This window comes from Pholcus phalangioides, unplaced genomic scaffold, assembly GCF_987345545.1.
Source record: "Pholcus phalangioides strain wild (caught in Gottingen) unplaced genomic scaffold, Ppha-v1.0 ptg000039l_1, whole genome shotgun sequence".
Taxonomy (NCBI): domain Eukaryota; kingdom Metazoa; phylum Arthropoda; class Arachnida; order Araneae; family Pholcidae; genus Pholcus; species Pholcus phalangioides.
Genome location: NW_028301625.1, coordinates 5,416,938 through 5,437,718, shown reverse-complemented (window position 1 = coordinate 5,437,718; position 20,781 = coordinate 5,416,938). Strand labels below are relative to the sequence as shown.

Here is a 20,781-nt window from a genome sequence, read left to right as displayed (position 1 = left end):
CGATCTATCGCCATGGGCAATTTACTAGGGGCCGTTAAAGTATTACGTAAGCACATTTTTAGCCATTTTTGACACCCCCCCCCCCTTGTCAGCAAAATTTCGTCATCAGCTCTGCCCCTCTGAATCCTAACTCATATTTTCATAAAGGGTGTTGATGACGTAAGCATTACCCAAACCCCCCTCCATCGATGATGACGTAATACCTGAACGGCCCCCTACCGATTGCGTTGTGCCGGAAGTGTGAATGCGTACAGTGTTGTGCGTGAATTAGTGACGCCACCTATATTTCAAATTGTGAGTGAAGTGTAATGATTGAACATCTGTAGCGAGACTTTTTAACCGGAAGATCGGCTCGCATTCGCGTTTCAAGTTGGGAAAAACAGAAAACCAACTTCAGCTGACCACCACCGTGGCGACGGTGGAGTCTTGATGTGTATCTGATATAGATCTATGTCTCCTAAGATATATATCGTGAATCCGATATAGATCTATGTCTCCTAAGATATATATCGTGAATCCGATATAGATCTGTCTCCTAAGATATATATCGTGAATCCGATATAGATCTATGTCTCCTAAGATATATATCGTGAATCCGATATAGATCTACGTATTTCAAACTATATTACAATAATTTATTGTCCCAAGTTGTTTTCCTTCAAAGTAAGATTATTCACATGGAATCAAATACATATTCGACTGAAAAATTAAAGACTTGATCAATTAATATCATAAATAATTTGCACCATATAGGACGAGATCGTTCTATATCATAGTTATGAGACATCTGATATTCCTCTAACATTTCGATATGGTCCAGATATTTTACTATGTCATTATGCTACTTGGGTGTGTTCCCCTTCGTGTCATCAATCGATCTAGAGCAACACCACCTATAGAAAAAGGTCTCCTCACGAAGCTTGTGATGTCACCAAAGAAGGCCATCTAACCTATAGCAACTGAAAATACTACAAAAAAAGGGTAAAGATAAGCATGCAAATTGGCCTGCTATATCCAATGGCAATAGTGAGATGGCCTTCTTCAGTATGTCACGAGCTTCGTGCGGAGGCATTTTTCTATAGGTGGCACTGTCTAGAATCGGAAGAAAAACGGCCTCTGATAATTTATCGGGAAAATAATAAGTGAAGTTTTCATGAAGATGCTTTTTCGTGTTCATCAGTACAAATCCATTGATGGTCCGTTGATAGATGTTTCTCATTATTATACAGGGTGGTAACTGTCGTCGACACTGCCCAGTAATAACACATTCTTTGCGAAAAACTAATATGGAAATGTTTTCAGTTTTTTTATTTGACCAATAATTAATGAGTTATAACGCTTTAATCACTTTACGATCAAAAACGTTATTTTGCGTCCAAACGCTATATATATAGTGGAATAAATTCAAACAAGTTTTCTTTCCTCTCCCCTCATCATCGCGAAGCTTTGTTGTAACCCTATGAAAAAAGTTGCTTTTTACATCCGTTTATTCCTTTACTCCTCATTGGAGTTGGGCTACTTAAATCAGTTTTTAAATTATTTTTAACTCTAAACAAATTTTCAGAATTAACGATTTTGCTTGGGGGAGACGGTATTTGCGCACTTTCCCTTATAAATTGGTATAAAAGTGTGACTTGATGAATTAATAGAAAAAATTCGAAACAACTAATTATATTGAATATGCCAATTAATAAAATAACTAGTTTGATTAAAAGTTTCTGATTGAATCGTTATTATTTTACTGTTTCCACAGCCACCTTCGTCAAGCTACCATTTTTACATTCTTCATTGAAGCTTTTACACGCTACAGTCTCGATGAAATTGTATAATTGCTCAAAAATATTGTTCTGTTTTATTGATCAACATGTGATGTAATTCGAAAGACGGTAAAAAAAACGATCGCGCAGTAAACACTATGTGCTATGTATGCACCTTAAATGATTCCATTTAACAGTGAGGGAGAGCAAACTTCCACATTTTGGCAAAAAAAAGTGTTGATTTTGAGAAAACAATTTTTCAATTAGATCTCCTTTGGCTAACACTTTAGAAATCTGGAGATAAATTTGCCAATATAGCGAACGAAGGTACTACGTAATAACAAGGTTACAACGCCACACTACTTGAAAAAAAGCGCCAATCACGAGAGAAGACCGAACTTGGCTTCTAACAGGATTGAATATGTTTCAGTTCATTTTCAAAAATTGGCAAACCCTCTGCTGAGAGAGAAATTTACTTTCGTTCGTGTTCGGCGCGTAACTTGCCGTTTGAAAAGTGGTAAGTCACAAAATTTCAAAACATTGCAACTCCTTAATATTTGTCCGATCCGAAAACGAAACAAACTTTTCCATATTAGTTTTTAACAAGGAATCACGTATGTAATTATTGGGTGGTCGATAGTTACAACCCTGTATAGTTCCATACCCAAGTTTGTTTTTTAATGCAATTCTTTTTTGGCTTGGCCTCCTAAAGTTTTGCAACCCAGGAGCTTTGCCCCCACCCCTCTAGTTCTGTGTCTTACTCCCCGTGTAATTTGTATCTAATTCATTTTACTCACAAAGTAAACTATTCACGTTGAAAGAGCCAAAAAAAGTACTTTCACTTGGTTAAAAGTGATGGTTCTTAACCAAGGGTCCTTGGAGAGATTTTAGGGGCTCCGTGATAAAACAAACTCATTATTTTTACATTGCTATATACAAAATGTTATTTTGTAAAGGCGTCCGTGACCTTCACTTTTCTTCATTTTATTGACGCGGGAGTCCTGAATGAATGAACGCTAGAACTCTGCCTCCGGACTTATCCCGTTGCCGATATCTCTTCTAGCCCAGTTCCGTGGCGTAGTCGGGCACAGGGTGTCTGTGGACTCCATCTCTTACTGGCACAAACTGTCCATGAAACACAAAACGTCAAGAACCTCTAGTAAAACTTCTTCCGAAGAAAACACTGAAAGAGAAAAATAAAAGCAGTAATCAGGATATTATTTAAAAACTATTATTATTATTTATTTATAGATTGCTGTGGGGGAAAAGGCCTCGCAAGGCTCTTACTCCGCTTCACAAGGACAGCATGTGAAAAATACGAAGGTTTTAACAACTGGCTGTTGCGAAGATATATTATGGAAAGAGAGAAAATTCAACTGCCCCTACGGGAAATCGAACCCACGTCCTTTCACTTTCCGGGTGAACGCACTAGACTACAGAGGCACCGAATCTCTAAATCTTTCCTTGGAGCTCGTGTACACTGAAAGGGACCGTACATGGACGGCCGGACCAGACTCAGGCCAAGCTCACAACTGCTGACGCTGCCACCAGATGGCGACTTATACAAGGATGCAATTTCAAATGTGGCAGTTATAATGCGGATGAGGAAAAATTTAAAAACCGCTTAAAGGGTTAAGGTGGTTATAAAAAATAAATAATCCAAATAAAAGTGAAAATGCAATATACAAATACAAATACAACGCCACAACAGGCAAATTGCCCAACGAGGTGGCTGACTTAAGAACATCATGGATCCCCGAGAGCCATATTTTGGAGGCCCTACCTACTACTGCTACACCACCCCCCTACCCCGCGGAACCCCCAACGAATCGGTACATGCGGGAATGTGCGTGTACGTGTAGTGAAACCTGACGTGAAGTTTTTTGTTTTTCTGTAATGCTTGTTATGTGTAGTGCTGCCATCTGCCACCAGTTTTTCTAACTATGAGTGAAGTGTTATGATTGAATGATTTATCGTTGTAGGACTGTTGCTCTCTGTGGCGAGACTTTTTAACGGGGAGATCGGCTCGCATTTGCGCCTTGAAGTTGGGAACCACAGAAAACCAACTTCAGCCGACCACTATGTATATATAGCAATTAAAAACGCAGTGTAGACAATAAAAGTTCAATACCGACTGTAAAATAAAAATGTAGGCAGAAAAATGAAAAAATAAATGATAATAAAATACAAATAAATAAACAAAATTAGAATATAAAACAAATTCAAGGGGAAAAAATCGTTAAAAAGGGTAAGTTTTTAAAAAAAGGCGATAAGTCGAAGTTGGATAGATTTCTGCAGAATTCTCGATATGATGAGCAATATCTCTGACGATAAAATGTTCCATGTTCTGCCAGTTATGCATTTATAGCTGTTGAATCACACGTTGCCTCTTGCCATTGATATTCTGATTTGAAATAAGTGTCGACGAAATCATGCTTGATTACGCAGTTCAAAAAATGGTGATTGAGGTGGTGAATAAGTGTCGAAATGTATGAGTCTGTAGCGGAGCTTTAGGTCGGCCTCCATGCGACGCGATTCCCCAGTGCTTTTACTCTTTCTTCATAGGCGAAACTATGAATTATTTCTGATTTTTCCCCATGAACTTGATATATTTGATGGTATATGGGCAATGCCGTCTTAACGCATGGGCTCATCCGGGCACGGCTTGGGGCCTCAAAAAAAATTAGAAGTAGTTGAATTTTCCAGGAATTTGCTAGGTAGGGCCTCCGAAACATCACTTGGCCCGGTGGCCCATGATGCTCTTAAGACGGCCCTGTATATGGGCTCCATATTTGCGAGCAGTATTCCAATATTGGGCGTACAAAGACAGTGTAGGCATATAAGATTTTAGGCACATCACGTTTCGTACATACTTTCTGTAACACGTAGGTAACTTTACCCGCTTTGCATACAATATCTGAATAGTGGTGGGAAAAATTCTAGTTGCAACTAAGGTGATACCTGTACAAAGGGACTAAATTTCAACTGATACAAAAAATGAAGGGAGTTCTGAAAGTTCCAAGCTTTTTAAAAGAAAAACTTATTCTCAAATTGTTTATTGTCCCTCCTTAAAAATCAAATTGCCCCCTTGCGAGGCGTGAGCCCAGGTCCGTAGCCAGAACTTTCGTTCGGAGGGGGAGACCAAAGTGATAGAACAATAGATTTGGCCATCTTCCCTTTCTTCGGTCACTTTCTCACATTTTGGGGAGGGGAATACCACCCCCAACCCCGCTACGGCCTTGCGTGGGCCCCACGTTGGGAATCACCGATCCAGCTGCTTTTTGAATGTTAAGTATTGAAAAATCTATCAGTCGACTTCGCTTATTGACAGCTCTGTAGGAAAACTAAAAATAAATAGCACAATATGAGAATCCAAAAAAGAAAAAGGAGCTGTCTTTCTTTCAAACCGAGCACAACTCAGGTCTATCACCATCTATGAGCGATTTACTACCTAGTGAGTTGTGTCGGAAGTGTAACTGTGTGTGTACCTAACAGTGAGTGCGTATGTAGTGTTGCGTTTGATTTTTTCAGTGCTGCCATCTATATTTCAGAAGTGAAGTGAGTGATATGTTATGACTGAATTATATTTGTACTGTTCTTAGGTGTGTTGCTCTTTGTGGCGAATTTTTTCAAGGAGGAGATCGGCTCGCATTCGCGCCTTGAAGTTGAGAACCACAGAAAAAAACTACTTCAGCCGACCACCACTGTGGCGACGGCGGGGTTCGAGTCCGTCCCTATGACCACTCGACCACCACAGCGGCTAAGGACCTGTCTGGTTTTCAAACTCTAGACGGCTCCGGTTTTCCTCAAAGTAAAATACGTGTGGGAAATTAAACACCACAACACACAAATAAACACACACTGATGAAGAGACTTATGTTTCAGTTTCATTTTTTTTGCTTCTGGAAAAAGAGAAAGGGAAAAAAACGCGGCACCCTGAAAATGAGAACAAAATGGGAAAATTTCGAAAACGATTCTCCAACTAGATCTTATCGCGCTTGTCCGGACTTTTTTTTTCAGGGGAATTTTTAACGAATCGGTTATGTCGCCCACATCTTGAAGCAAGGGCCCCAGACTAGTGAATTTATAGTTTAAAAAAAAGCAAAAAAAAAAAAAAGCAATAAGCGTCCGGAGCCATGTCAACCCCACCCTTGTGGGGTCCATGGAATCGGTAGATGCAGGAACGTGTTGTCTGTGAGTGCGTGGCCCTAGCGCAGTTATCTTGTCAGAGTTGTGCTTGTCGTGTTCTTGCTGGTGCTGCCATCTTCATGAAGTAAAGATGTTAAAGGCTTAAATTTTTTGTAAAAATCATGTTGAAGAGACTTTTTCAAATGGGAGATCGCGTCTCGAACCCTTGAAAACTGCAGTCTCGCCCGGATCACAAGCAATGAATAATTCAGCCAGTCCAACTAGATCTAGTCTTTTTTAATTTTTTTTTAAGTTGGAAAAAAAATACTAATCTGCAAGCAAACTAAATTTCAAAATTAAAATATTATTGCTAAAAAATTTTCTAGTTGTTTAGATAGCGATTTTAGGTGTATTTCCTGCGAATAGTTGTTTGAAATTTGTACTGCTGGCAACACTACATTTGAGAGAAAATAAAAATGGGCATTTTCAGCGATATTTAATACATATGATGGAACATTGATGGCAACTTGTGGGAAATTTCACATATCCGTGGGAAAAACTAACTATAGAAAATTGAATTTTTTGAAAAAATGCAGTACAATATTTTTCTGGTGTAAAATACTTGACTACGTATTTTCCCCTGTAGATAGCAGCACGTTTTTTCGAAATGAGCAAGGAAAATTAAGTCAAAAGCTATACGAAACTATACGTATAGCTCAATGGTCAAAAGGGAAATTTTATTCCTCGAGGTTACCATCCATCACTGATGCAATGATGGTAACGTATGGGAAAAATTGCCAAAATTTCTTTACATGGGAAAATTTTTGACAGTTCACCGAACAAAATATTTTTTTTAAATAAAAAATTAAGTGCAATATTATCTTTGTGTGTGTGTGTGTAGTGTGTAAAAATTCTTGACTATGTATTTTTCTCGGTAGATGGCAGCACATATTTCGTAATGTGGGGGGAAAATTTAGTCAAAAGGGAAATTTCTGAGGGAAATATTGCTCGATGAGGTTACGATTACTGCTGCGGGAAATTTCCCATATTAGTAAGAAAAATTGGCCAAAATTTGTCTTCGTGGGAATTTTCTTGGCGTTTTCGGGAAGTTTTAAGACTTTTATCAAACAAGGATTTTTTCGGAAAATTTTTTTTAATGCATTGCAATACTTTACTAATGATATATACTTGACTATGTATTTTCACCGGTAGATGGCAGCACATTTTTAATGAGCGGGAAAATTTATAAAAGAGCAGACAGAGGGAAATTTTGCTCACCAAGGTTACCAACACTGGTGTGCAACGTGGAAAGTTCAGTGGCCGTTCTAGTTTGGTGTTAGTTGTGATGAAGTTGAATTTGTACAGTGTGATTGAATATCATGAAATCGGCTATTTCTATACGCTAAGAATATAAAGATACATGAACACGATCCATCCTCGAAAAACTAAAATTTCATTTATAAGTCGGAAACAATTCAGAAAGAGGTAAGCCTATGTTGTATACCAGGGCTTGACAAATCGAAAAAAAAATTTAGGTGCCAGCAAAATTTCGTAGGTACCAAGGAATTTTTTTTCCGACAAAATCGGTCCAAACTAGTGTATTTTTAAACTTTTTTTTTAGTCGCCATAGTGACTTGGCGCCTGGGATTAGTTCGGCCCTGTTGTATATTCCATATAGAAATATACCCTAATGTATATAATACTTGCTCTCTGTTGGGATGTGGTATGTATGGTGTGGTGTGTAATGTATAAATAGGTCATGTGTGTGCGCGTTAATGGGAGTAAAAGTGGTTAAAACCCACACACTCCAACCGTTGAGTTTGTCTCTCTGTGCAATTAATTAATAAACCACAATGAATACTATACCTCACCTTTGTATTTTCTTTTATCCTATTTTTTTACCTATTATTCATCATTACTATTTTGAAAATTGTAAAAACTCTTGGAAAATTTTGAGGATTCATCAAACAAAAGAATAATTTGGGGAAAAAAATATATAAATGTATTGCGCAGTGCTTTTCTTAATGATAGATATTCTCAGTATAGATGGCAGCACATCCATTTTAAATGTGTGTGGGGGGGGGGGAATTTACTCCAAAGGGTAAATTTTTTGTTGGGCATGGTTTTACAGAGTAACTTACAAAGGTGTAATTCAGCATTAAACAATTATATAGCATTGTAATGAGTAAATTATTTTGTGAATTCTAGATTTATTTCAACTAAACACTGTTTCAAATTCTTATGATTAAAGTATTTTTGATACCCATTTATGCTGTGTACATTTAGATAAATTTGTTTTTTACTGAAAAAGTTTTCCAGTACATTATTCAGATGTACAAATTCTCAATGTACGATTTACAGCCATTTGGCTACTTTTTTTCATTGCCAGATCTCATTTAGCGCTATTTGGTTACCAGCATGACAATATGAAATACCATAGTGACTCCACAACTGTTTAAGAACTCAAATGAAATAAAGTAAATAAAAATCCTAATCATCCTTTACTTTCTTACAGAAATATTTAAACTTACTCCTGTTGATTTACATGAATGCACTTGATCTTCAGAGAACAAGATTTTCACTAATCAGCGCATTTATGTGGCCAACAAAACATTAGGCACAAAAATCAAATGAAACTTTTATATAAGCCGATTTCAGATTTTGAAAGTTGATTGCTTGTAGTTCTCTAAGTTCTAACGCTCGAGTGGTGTGGTGGTAAGATGCTCGTCTAACACGATGAAGGTTGCCGCCATGTCCCAGGCAATGCTGTCTTAATGCATGGCCCCAGCGGCCTCAAGAGAAGAAGGGCCTCACAAAAATGAGATCTGGTTGAAATTTTCTACGATTTACCAGGTAGAGTCTCCGAAAAACCACTTGGCCCGTGATACTCGTAAGACTGCCCTGGTCCCAGGTTCGATCCGGGAAAGAATGTAGATATCAAGATATCTTTCCTAATGAGCTTGAAGCCACTACCGATAAATGGCACCTTTATTTTCGATCCAACTCATTAGCTGCAATAAATTGCTTATAGTGATATGTCCGGAGTTGGTGTGTGGTGAAGTAGTGTAGCCACAAGTTCTATACAGGGCTTGACTCTCTCATCAAGCCCTGATCTATTGTAAAATTTGACAGTGATATGAAATCTTCCTTGTACTCAATAAAGTATTCTCCTGATACACAGTCAAACTTGGTTTTAATCACACCTACTATAACGTCAATAATCAATATTTGAAAAAGGATTTATTTGAAGAGTGTTGATCTCATTTGCTTCTCATTGACATGGCCAAAACCGAGACCTAATAATATTTTCCCTTAAAATTTTTTGTTCATAAAAATAACCTGTTTGCCCTGGTTTTTTCAATCAACGCTTACTTTAATTCTTAATTAGAGATGAAGGTACTTGCGTAGTTTTATGGTTTTGCATAACTTCTAAACAGTGTTATAACGAATGACTAAATATTCATTTTGCATATATGCTATGCCATTTTTTTTTTGTGAAATATATTTTAAGACTTGCTGTAGCACCAGGCACAGATCCGAATGCGGGTTAGCGATGGGGATGATTACCCCTTCCAAGAGTCAGATAATATAGGGAAAAATTTATCCGTCCCATAAAATGCAGGATGATTCTACAAACCTAAATAACAAATCACTGCTCCCAACATCTCCCTTAATGTGTGCTGGTTGTATCAACACCTTTGTTATAATGACAAAAATTTGAGAGATCTTCAATGTCCAATTACATTATAACAGAGCTTCACTTATATATTTATAAACAGTGTTATAGAAATACTGACAGTAAATGAAAAGGACTCAATCAATGTATGTATTGATTCCCTTTCCAATCAAATGATCACACAGCTGTGTCAATAATTGAAAGTTATGATGCAACAGCATCATTTAACAAACAAGAATTTCATTTGTTTTGTTATTTGTAGTAAAGGGTTATGTGGAGTCATATCTGGACGCTTAGGAAATCAATTTGACTTATCCAAGTTTCCACTGACAATATGTTCCCCTATAGTTGTAATGCAACATTGTTTCACTATGAGATTTGTTTGTATAAACACATGCTCATATAGCCCATTGGTTCTTAAAGTGTGTCAACTTTTGTCAGTGGTGTCTTGGTAAGCTGGCAATATTGATGTGTGCATGTTCTATGAAGCGGTTCTTTGTTAGACTGTTCTAGGGAACCGCAGACACATGTTGATTAGAACCAAAAGGCAAATTCCAAAGGCGACAAAAGTTTCAGAACTGCTGCATTAGCCACATTAGTGAAAACCTGTTATAGTACAAATAGAATTCTGGTTACAATGTGTTGTTATGTTCCATAAAATCACCTGCCCTTATATCCATTGTGAACCGATGCTCTTATGACAATTTACATCCACGCTGCTCCTGCTTTTTATATGTCTTGGTTGTTCATTACTTCGTATAGGTTTATACAAATTACTTATAATTGGTTTATACTTTGTATTGGTTAGGTAATAAAATTTTGCAAGCATGGCTAATTAACATAAACATGTGGGATACAAAGTAGTTATTAAATTTGTATTCACAAGTTCAGCCAGTTTCACAAACCAAACGAAGGCTATACACACATCTCAGGGGTTGACAAATCATTAAAATATTTAGGCATGGGCCCAATTTCTCAAGGGCCAAGCATAGTATTTTGCTATTAAAAAAAAGTCCTAAATAATGCTCTCTTTTACTCTTCCCATGTTAATAGATGTAGTGTAATGAAAAAAATTTGTGTCACCCTTAGAAATTTAGTATAACTTATCTCAACTACATTTAGAAAATTTTAGCTGCTAATACCAATGTTCTAGTCGCCATGGCGACCAGGGATTTGTACAACTTTGTCATACATAGATCCTTACTTTGCACTGCATCTTTTTTCAACTTTTCCCACAGCTCAAGTTTCTCATCACCGACCTTATTTGCTTGCAACATAATTTTCTCTGCTTGAATCAGGGTGTTTTTTCTTGTATCAACATCCAGATTTCTACTCAGACGAGCCCATACTATTGATAACTCCTTCATGAGTGCTAGAAAGAAAAAAATCACAACAAAGAGCCATATGTATCTCCAATCGCTTGATCATCATTGAAAACATTTGTTTAGGATTAAAAAAAAAAAAAATTCGGCAAAATACCACAAAAAGTTGTTTTTTTTTTTTACCGAGGTACTTGCGGTCTCTTTCGCGCAGCAAAGTGAAACTAGTGTGCAGATCTTTTGGCAAAGGAATGTTGTTCTCTATGTGACTGTCCAAGTATTTCGTCAGCGCGATGAACTCGTTCTGCTTTCCGTTTTCCGCCATCGAGGTGTTACCCACCCAGACACCCACTCCTTGAAATGACTGATCGGCTGACCATGTTTCCGCTAGACAAATACATGAAATTGGATCCCAAAATCGCTGGTTTTCGCCGAAAAGCGATGCCAAAGGTAAAAAAAGTTGCCAGTTGTCGCTCTAAATCCCTGAAAAATATTTGTAGTTGAAGTTGACCATACGTCCCGCATTTTCCGGGATAGTCCGTTTGATTGCCTGACTATTTTGACTGTTTTTCCAAAAATATCCCGTTTTTTTAAACAGTTTACTCGAATTTGTTGTTTTCATAAAAAATGTTGACACAGATAATTTTCATAACTCATTAACTGAGTTGACATTATTTCAAGTGATATATATTTGTATTTTCTCTGAATATTGGCAACTTTCAAAAGTGAGTTGGAGGATTTTGAAATGTTTAGTGGCAGTATTTCTCAACGTACATAAACCATGTAGAATATTATGCTTGTGAATTTTTTTTTTTTTTTGTCGGAATCCTGCTGCTTTTCACATTTGAAAGGCGACTGTGTGAACAAGTTAATTCCTTCAATAGATTTTCTTCCACATCTTAGGGGCCGTTCAAGTATTACGTCATCATCGATGGGGGAGGGGGTTTCCGATTTCCTGACTTTTGATCACAAGAGGGGAGGGGGGTTTGGGTAATGCTTACGTCATCAACCACCCTTTATGAAAATACGAAATATTCTTAATGGCAACTTACTCGGTATGCCAAAAACGAGAAAAACCTTTTGATAGTTTGTGGGCACTTGAAGTAACATCCCCCAATTGATAAGTGTCCCTTAAAGCCACTTTAGTGATCTCTAAATGTTTAGCGGATCCAAGTGCTCTGGCAATGTGTCCGGGCAGCTTAAGTGATCTGGAACTGTGCCACGCATCACTTAAATAATCTGAGAATGTGCCGCGGGTAAGTAGTGAGTGATGTAGAACCGCACCGGGGGCCACTTAAGTGCTCTAAAACTACTTCACATGTCACTCAAGGGATCTGTAAATGTGTCACGGATCGCTTAAGTGTTCTGGAGTGGTGTCCCCGGTCATTTAAGGGATCTGAAAATATGCCACGGGCCGCTCAAATGTTCTGGAATTGTACCACGGGACACTTAAGCGATCTGTAAATGTGCCGCTTAGTTCATTTTTACAAAATTGGGTTAGAGGAGGGCAAGCTGCATCAAATAACCCCCAGGGCCATATTTGCTCCGCTGGACAAAGGCGTTTATGCGATTTATCATTATATGGCTTAGAGGGTGGGTCGCAATGAATTTATTAAAGATAAATTTTGAGTTCACAGCCTTCAAATAACATTGAAATTAAGAGAAATTGATTATAATAGCATATATAAAGGTATTTTCTTCCGAAATTTCAATTAAAAAAATTATTTTTTTGCATTAAAAAAAATAAATTTTTGATCGTGGGAGGGGGCACGAGAGCCCTCCTATGCCCCCCCCCCCCCCCGTGTACGTCTCTGATCCCACCAATATGCGTTAGGATTCAGAGAGGCAGAGCTGATGACGAAATTTTGTTGACAATGGAGGAGGGGGTCAGAGTTTTGCTTACTTTTGCTGACGAGGGGGTCAAAAATGGCTAAAAATTTGCTTACGTGATACTTGAACGGCCCCTTACGTGTTCAGAGTACCATTAGTTTTTCAAATAAAACTTGGAGATGGCCAGTGAATTTCACGGAAAATCTTTTTATTTTATATTTTGGAGAATAAATACATTCAGAGCACAAAGTAAAACTGTAAATAAATATGTGAAAATGTTCTGGTTTCCCTTCACTTTGAGGAAAAGAGTTTGGTGGGCGATGAAAAAATAAATTTGAATCGATTAATGAAAATAAAATATTCGGAATTCTCGGATCGCCACAAAACGAACTTATTCTGAAAATCTTTTGCAACTTGGGAATTGAAAACACCGATTTGTGGGGTTTGAGAAAATTTTGATTGGTTTTGTGCTATAATTGGCAATTTAGCAACAATGAGGCTTTTCGAATAGACGTCATAATCAGCATCACTCTGAGGGACAAACACTGGATAATCCCCATAGAGATAGATCAATGTTAAAATTGCCGATTTTAGCGTAGAAATGCGGAAATTTAGTGGGATTTTCCGCCACATCAATAATTTTAAAAATTGAATTGAATTTTTGATTTTCGAAATATTGAGTTCGCTTAGAAATACGAAGTCCAGAAAAATTGAATATAAAATAATGAGCCAGACCCATTTTTGAAGTGGATATCCATGCAATAACATTGATTTCATCTTTTTATTTATATCTTCTCAAGCACGAAAATGAGAATTAATGTCTCCGTTTTGTTTTATAATATCCAATTGCATCTCTCAATCCATATAGTTTAGGATGTTTTGAAATTATGGGCCCCATATAAATTACATTAAAGAAATTCTGCAGCTTTAATCAAGCATTTTTTGAAGCAAAAACAGGCAGATCAATAACTTCGAAATATCTAGCTCCCATAAAAAAGAAAAAAAACGATTCATATTTCTATGTTTCTTTAATTTAGATTTGTTCCTTTTATGAGTCGCATGTAGCATTCCTTTCATGAGAGTAATTAAAGATAATTCCAGAATTAATGAAAGAAATAATTTCAGAATTAATGAAAGAAATAATTCCAGAATTAATGAGATATAGTTTCGGAATCAATGAAAGAAATAATTTCAGCATTGATGAAAGTGATAATTCCAAAATTAATTAAAGAAATAATTATTCCAGTATTAATGAAATAAATAATTTAATCTTTTTTCATCTTTAGATGAGTTCCTAATCCTTTTTTTTTATCTTTAAAACCCAATATTTAGAGACTGAACTGTACATTTCTATGGGCAAACGAACTTTGTTTTCACCGAGTCACGTGGCAATATAAGCTCGATGCATAAGTGATATCAGTAAGGGGCCGTTCAAGTATACATAAGGAAAGTTTTTGCCATTTTTGACCCCCTCCCCCCTTGTCAGCAAAATTTCGTCATCACTGCCCCTTACCTCCTAACGCATATTGGTGGGATCAGAAACGTACGCGGGAATGAGGTCTCGTGCGCCCCCCCCCCCCCACACGACGGAAAAAAAATTATTTTTTTTAATGCGAAAAATATTTTTAAAAAAATTAAAATTTAAAAGAAAATACCTTTATATGCTATTATAATCGATTTGTTAATTTCAATGCTATTTGAAGGGTAAAAACTCAAAATTTCTCTTTAAAAAATTCATTGTGATCCACACTTTAAGCTATATATGGTAAACCCTTGACGCCCATGGGCGGAGAAACGGGGGGGGGGGCCAGCGTCAAGGGTGAAGTTGACTGATCTAATATATATATATATGAATTGACATCATAATCGTGCCCCCCAGACTTCCAAGTCTATCTCCGCCTATGCTTGACCCACAGACCAAAAGTGGCCCTGAAGGTTATCTGATGTGGCTTGCCCCTCCCCCCCCCCAAACCTAATTTTGTAAAAATGAACTAAGCGGCACATTTATAAATTGCTTAAATGACCCGTGGCATAACTCCAGAGCATTTAAGTGGCCCGTGGCACATTTTCAGATCACTGAAGTAGGCCTCAAAGATCACTTTCACGTTAAAAGATCACCTAAGTAACCCGCGACACAGTTACAGAACACTTAAAGTCCCACCTCCTAATGAATGTTGATGGAATCAGAGACGTAAACGGGTGGAGAGGTATAGGAAGGCTCGTGCCCCCTAGAAGATCAAAAAAAAAATTTTTTAATTAAAACTTCTAAAGAGAATATCTTTTATATGTTATTATAATCAATTTCTGATAATTTCATTGCTATTTGAAGACATTCAACGCAAAATCAAAATTTCTTTTTAAGAAATTTATTGCGACCCACCCTCTAAGTCATATATGGTAAAACCTTGGCCTGTGGACCAAATGCAGCCCTGGGGGTTATCTGATGTGGCCTGCCCCCAAACCTAATTTTGTAATAATGAACCAAGTGACACATTAACAAATCGCTTAAATGGCCCGTGGCACAATTCCAGAACACTTAAGTGATCCGTGGCACAATTCCAGAACACTTAAGTGATCTGTGGCACAATTCCAGAACACTTAAGTGATCCGTGGCACATTTAGAGATCCCTTGAGTGACATGTGGCACAGTTTTAGAGCAATCAAGTGGCCCCCACAGTGTGGTTCTACATCACTCAAGTTAAACGTGGAACATTCACAGATTACTTAAGTGATCTGTGGCATAATTACGGATCACTTGAGTGATGCGTGGCACAGTCAGGGCCATCTTAAGAGCATGGGCCAAATGATTTTTCTGAGGCCCTACCTGGCAAAAAAAAAAATCTCAAAAATTCAACTTCTTATTTTTATGAGGCCCCCGTGCTGGGCCCATGCATTAAGACGGCACTGGGCACAGTTCCAGAGCAATTAAGTGGCCCCGAAACATTTCCAGAGCACTTGAAGGATCCGTGAAATATTTAGAGATCATTAAAGTGGCTCTAGAGCCACTTTAATGATCTCTACAGATCTGTAGGGGACTTATCAATATAGGTAGAATGTTAGTTCAGGTGCCCAATAACTATTGAAAGGGTTTTTTTCCATTTTTGGCACACCAAATAAATGCCATTAAGAATATTTCATATCTTCATAAAGGGTGGTTGATGACGTAAGCATAATCTAAACCCCCTTCCCTTTTGTTATCAAAAGTCAGCAAATCAGAAACTCCCTCCTCCATCGATGCTAACGTAATACTTGAATGACCCCTAAGGCATCTAGAAAGGAGGATCATATTTGAATTAAAAAAACTAGTTTTGCAGTTCCAAGTGATGTCTAATCGTTAAAAAAAGCAAGATAGGGAACAGCAGTTAACTATAACTAAGGAGACTGGATAAGGAGTACTATTTGGACACTATTTCTAGAGGCTATAGCTATAACGATAATACACTGATGTCACACTTCCTTTCAAATTAGAAATCCAAATGCAGGATATTGCCAGAAATCATGCAAAAAGTAAGCAAAGTTGCCAACTAACAAATAAATCATTGTAAAATCGCCAATGGTGGGAGATGAATTCATTTTAATTCTCTCTCTCTCACTGCAATTTGCAGTTAATTAAAATGAACTCCACGAAATAAAACTTTCAAACTTTGCAAATATATGAGACATTATAGTTGAATTATCACAATTTGCATTCGAGCGAATGTAACCAATAGGCTTATTGTGGTTGCATTTTTCAAGTTTTATAAAAGAACTTTTCTAAAACTTTTATAATGTAATGTTGGCCTTACATTAAAAACCTGTCACGTTCTATTTTGTCCATACTAGGGTCACCATATGACCCGTGATTTTAGTAATCTCTATGATTTTTATGTGAATGTCCCATATAATTTCAACTAAACCTACTTGAATTTTTATTCTTTATTGAAATCAAGGATTAAAATTATTTTCCCAACTCATTTTGATAAATAAGTTATCAAATATTTTTCATCTTCAATGGTCTTTTATTGAAATACATTTTGATCCACTGCGATTTACAGTAACATTTCACTTTACGTTATTTTTCAATGGTAACTGGCAACTTTACTAATCTTTGGCAACAATCAGTGATTTCCCAAATTTTTCCCCCAGGGAAATACGGTCAACCTAATCCACACTTCATTAAAGAAAAACTACAGGATGTTGCCAAATTTGCCAATTTTCGGAAAATAAATTATTACTGCAAACCGCTTATATTTTTCTATCTATCCTAATGCAGTGGCTGATGAATTTTTTGTGGAGCAAAATGCAAAGTAGAAATCATAAATACGGGACATTGCAGATTCTTGCCCACAAAGTTGTCAAACATGGAAAATATTCCCTGTGGCCTGTGTGTGAGAAATTGAGAGCTACAGCATAACACAGTGGATTGAAATGTATTTCGCAGGAAAAAAAAGTTGAACATGACTAATAGATGAGATTGCCACCTGTCAGTCGAGTGGTTAGGGAGCTAGCCTCTCACTGTGCAGGTCTGGGTTCGAATCCTGGTTTGGGCATGAATGTCTACTAACCACCTAACACTAATAAATTCCCTGGATGGATCATGCTGATACCTTGGGAATACGGGGGGGGGGGGGGGAGATTGCAGTATTTAAAAAAATATATATATTCATAGTGTTCAAATGTAATAATGCAATAATTTATAAGTACAGTTATGAAAATTATCTTCATCCATGATTCCAATTAAAATCACAAATTTAAAGTAAGTTTAGTTTGAACATGTTTCCTCGAGAAAGAGGACGGGAAATTGGGATCTCGCATACAGAGAATTGCCAGTTGTTGCTAAAGCTAAGCAAAGTCACCAATTACTGCAGAACTCACTGGAAAAATCTCAATGGGGTGGGAAGCGAAGCACAACTGCAAATCGTATTGGATTAAAATTAATCCTAGAAACAAACTTTCAACATAACAAATAAGTGAAGTGAATATTCATATCGTCATAGTAATTAATATAATTTTTGAGTTGGGAAAATAATTCTTGATTTCATTAAAGTATAAAAATTTGCGTAGGCTTCATTAAAAAAAATTGAACAGTTTTATACCGGGCTGTGTGCTACTAAGGGGAGTGCAGGTGGGTCTGGTACCCTGGGGTATGGACTGGAGGGGGTGCCTAATTGACCCTCAAACTGTTCCTTCTACATTACATGGGAGTGCCATAATGCATGCTCTTCTTGGCTGACAAAGTATCTAAAGCAAAAATATGAGAATGTCCCGCGAAATGCACGTCATTTGGTCAGCCTACTAATACACCACAGACATTTGATTACATGCTATGTTTATAGTCTATTTTTGTAAATCACTGTTTGTCGATTAGTAGGAATTATTTTCTGTATTTCTTCTCTTTCAGCCAGGCCTCAACTGTATACGTAATTTTTCCTGTTATTGAGTGAAAGGAGTGAGAGTTGAATTTCTACTGTACAAGTGCAGTCCAGCAGAGCAGCCAATATTTAGGCACGTAAAAATTATTAGTGGCTATACTTCGGTTGCTTTGCTAGATGAAATCATATTTCTGTGACGGAAAGCAATGTTTTTGATGAGATAAAATGTCTCATAAAGCAGAATGAATGTATTGTACCAATGAACCCTCTAAAGCTGGGTCCAAATCGACTGAGCAGCACCATGCTGAGCCAGACAAAAAACGGTATGGTGCCTATGTGCCGGAACCTAGGAACGCCAAGCCATTTGAGGTCCCCAATAAATTTTTAAGGGGGCTGAGCATCCCTCCCCAATAATTTCTGAAAAAACAATGCAATGCACCCTCCCTCTTTTGCGTACGCACTTGAGTCCCATATATATGGGATGACCAGCAACTTTCAGTCCCCCAATGTTTTCTTCATGTTGGCACTTCTGGTATGGTGGACTGGCTCTGCACATTTGCCACACAAGCAAGCCGATTTCTTTTGATGTGCCAACAATGAGTGGTTCTTATTCTTCTGAGCACAATGTTGTGCAGTTTTACTGTCGGAATCAAAGTGCTTGAAGAACTTCACACGCCTTTGGTCAGAATTGCTACAACTATGCTGAGCCTCTTTTCTATACTGGTTTTGTTCTATTTGATACTGTGGGTCTGGACCCTGCTTGAGCTGTTCGCAGACATGTATGCTCAAGATATACTCCATTGGTGTGCATTTGAGACCAGGTATGGCCTGGATGATGTGCAGGAGTGTATAGGTTCATAGGGTCTTCCCATATTTTACGGGACATATCAAATTTTCCAATATTATCCAGCTCTTGGGAGGGACGATCACCCTCCTTTGAATCCAGGTATAGCCTTGTGATAATGAGATTTTTTAAGTATGAAAATTGGTGGGAAGATACTTCCAACCCAGTAGAAAACTGCAGAACATCACTTTGCTTTTCATCACTGATGTTTTTCCCATAAAAAAATTAAAATTTGCCATCGGAAGCAGGCCGTCATTTGGGGGGGGGGGGCAGGGAGGGCCATTGCCCCTCTGGCTTTTGAAAATACACTAAAAATGGTATATATATATATATATATATATACACATATACAAATATATACATACATTGAATATACATGCTTTTGCCCCCCCCCCCTCTCCTGGAAAAAGTTGAAATGACGGCCCTGACCGGGAACACAAACCTCTGCTAGTGCCAGCCTGGTCACTCAATCGAACCCTTTGTAACCTTTGGATGTGGAGTTATTTTAAGAGCTGCGTTCATCAAAGTTTTGAGCTTAACTGCCTTGAAAAAGGCCAGGATTACACTTTACAAGTTTGAAAAAAACAACCAACAAGCATATCGGTTACATTCACTCAAATGTAACTGATATGCTTATTGGTTGTTTTTTTTTCCAAATTTTTTAAAAGATCTTTTATCAAACTTTTATAGTGTAATCCCGGTATAAGGGGTGTCATGACCCTTGGAGTCTTTTTTTTTAGAAATGACTTTAAAAATATTTCATTCCACTTAAAATCAAATGAAAAAAATTTAGTGTCAATCGGTTAATTTTGTTTTTCAAAATGAAAAAAACAAGTAATACACTTCGAACGTGATTTTCTCTGATTGCAGTTTTTGAGATCATCTGTTAAGATAAAAAAAAACTATTGCACCAAAAATTTTGAAATTTTACAGAAATGTTTATTTGACATTTGTTAGTAAAATTGAACCTTGAACTTGAATATCTGACTATTTGTTAGAATTTAATGAATTTTTAAAGTTTAAAAAAAATACAAATTTCAAACAATTTGAATTCAGCACACATTTTTTTTTAAATACTTCCTATTGGTCAACTGCAAAATGGGTTATTAATTGTACTAACACATGTCAAGTAAATATTTCTGCAAAGTTTCCAAAATTTTTAATGTAGTAGTTTTTTTTAATTCTTTATGCTTAAGCTTATTCTTAAGCTCAAAAAAACTTAATCTGAGAAAATCTCATTCAAAGTGTTTTTTCTTGTATACAGAGTGGTCATGAAATGACCATCGCTTGTGATCATCAAGCATTGATCTCATTCAATGCTTGTGATCATAAGTATCTTCACACATTTACATTTCAGTAAATTAATGTAAACAAATATAGCAAGGGTTAATTCAATCAAGAGTGTTTTGCTACAATTATATATTTCATTGTATCAGGAGGCATGATTCCCCACATCTTGCAACAGGGCCCTTAGGCTAGGATCTTTGGTAGACCCCAGGTCACTTGCCACATGCCCCTCTATAGTGAATTAATAGTATAAAAAAACACAAAAATGATTAAAATCGTCTCAGGCTCTTGGGTTGGAGCCCTGTCAGCCCCAACCTTGTGGAATCCATGTCAGGAGGCCATCAATAAACTTGTAGAATGATACAGTTACAATTATATATCTTTCTTGCAAAAGAGCAAAACCTTTTCTGCCAACAATTTAGAACGGTATTGACCTGCCTTACAGTGAATATTCCAATTTATTCCATAGATGATTTGTATATTTGAGTCAGTGCTTTGGGTAGGCTAGTGTAATTCCTCAACATTCAATTCAGCAATCCAGCTCTCCTGCACAGTCTTTGTTCTATGGAAACAAAAAAAAATTGGGCCT

The 20,781-nt window shown here is 37.1% G+C and overlaps 1 protein-coding gene across 1 annotated transcript; it reads right to left on the bottom strand.

Annotated features, from left to right (window-relative positions):
* Positions 1 to 621: 621 nt before the first annotated feature.
* LOC149065488 (inhibitor of growth protein 1-like) lies at positions 622 to 11,346 on the bottom strand. Its single transcript, XM_089253433.1, has 3 exons — positions 11,067 to 11,346; positions 10,766 to 10,933; positions 622 to 2,940 (listed from the first exon to the last, which is right to left on the bottom strand). Exons 1-3 carry the CDS (start codon positions 11,203 to 11,205, stop codon positions 2,870 to 2,872), a joined length of 378 nt encoding a protein of 125 aa, XP_089109559.1. The 5' UTR covers positions 11,206 to 11,346; the 3' UTR covers positions 622 to 2,869.
* Positions 11,347 to 20,781: the final 9,435 nt, after the last annotated feature.

Bases quoted from the DNA above. Each gene is read 5' to 3' on its own strand.
- LOC149065488 (XM_089253433.1), bottom strand. From the start codon at position 11,205: ATGGCGGAAAACGGAAAGCAGAACGAGTTCATCGCGCTGACGAAATAC. The intron at 10,934-11,066 runs GTAAAAAAAAAA...TTTTCTTTCTAG, and splicing joins AAGAGACCGCAAGTACCTCG to CACTCATGAAGGAGTTATCA. The intron at 2,941-10,765 runs GTAAGGATCTAT...TTTCTCTTTCAG, and splicing joins GAAAAAAGATGCAGTGCAAA to TGTTTTCTTCGGAAGAAGTT.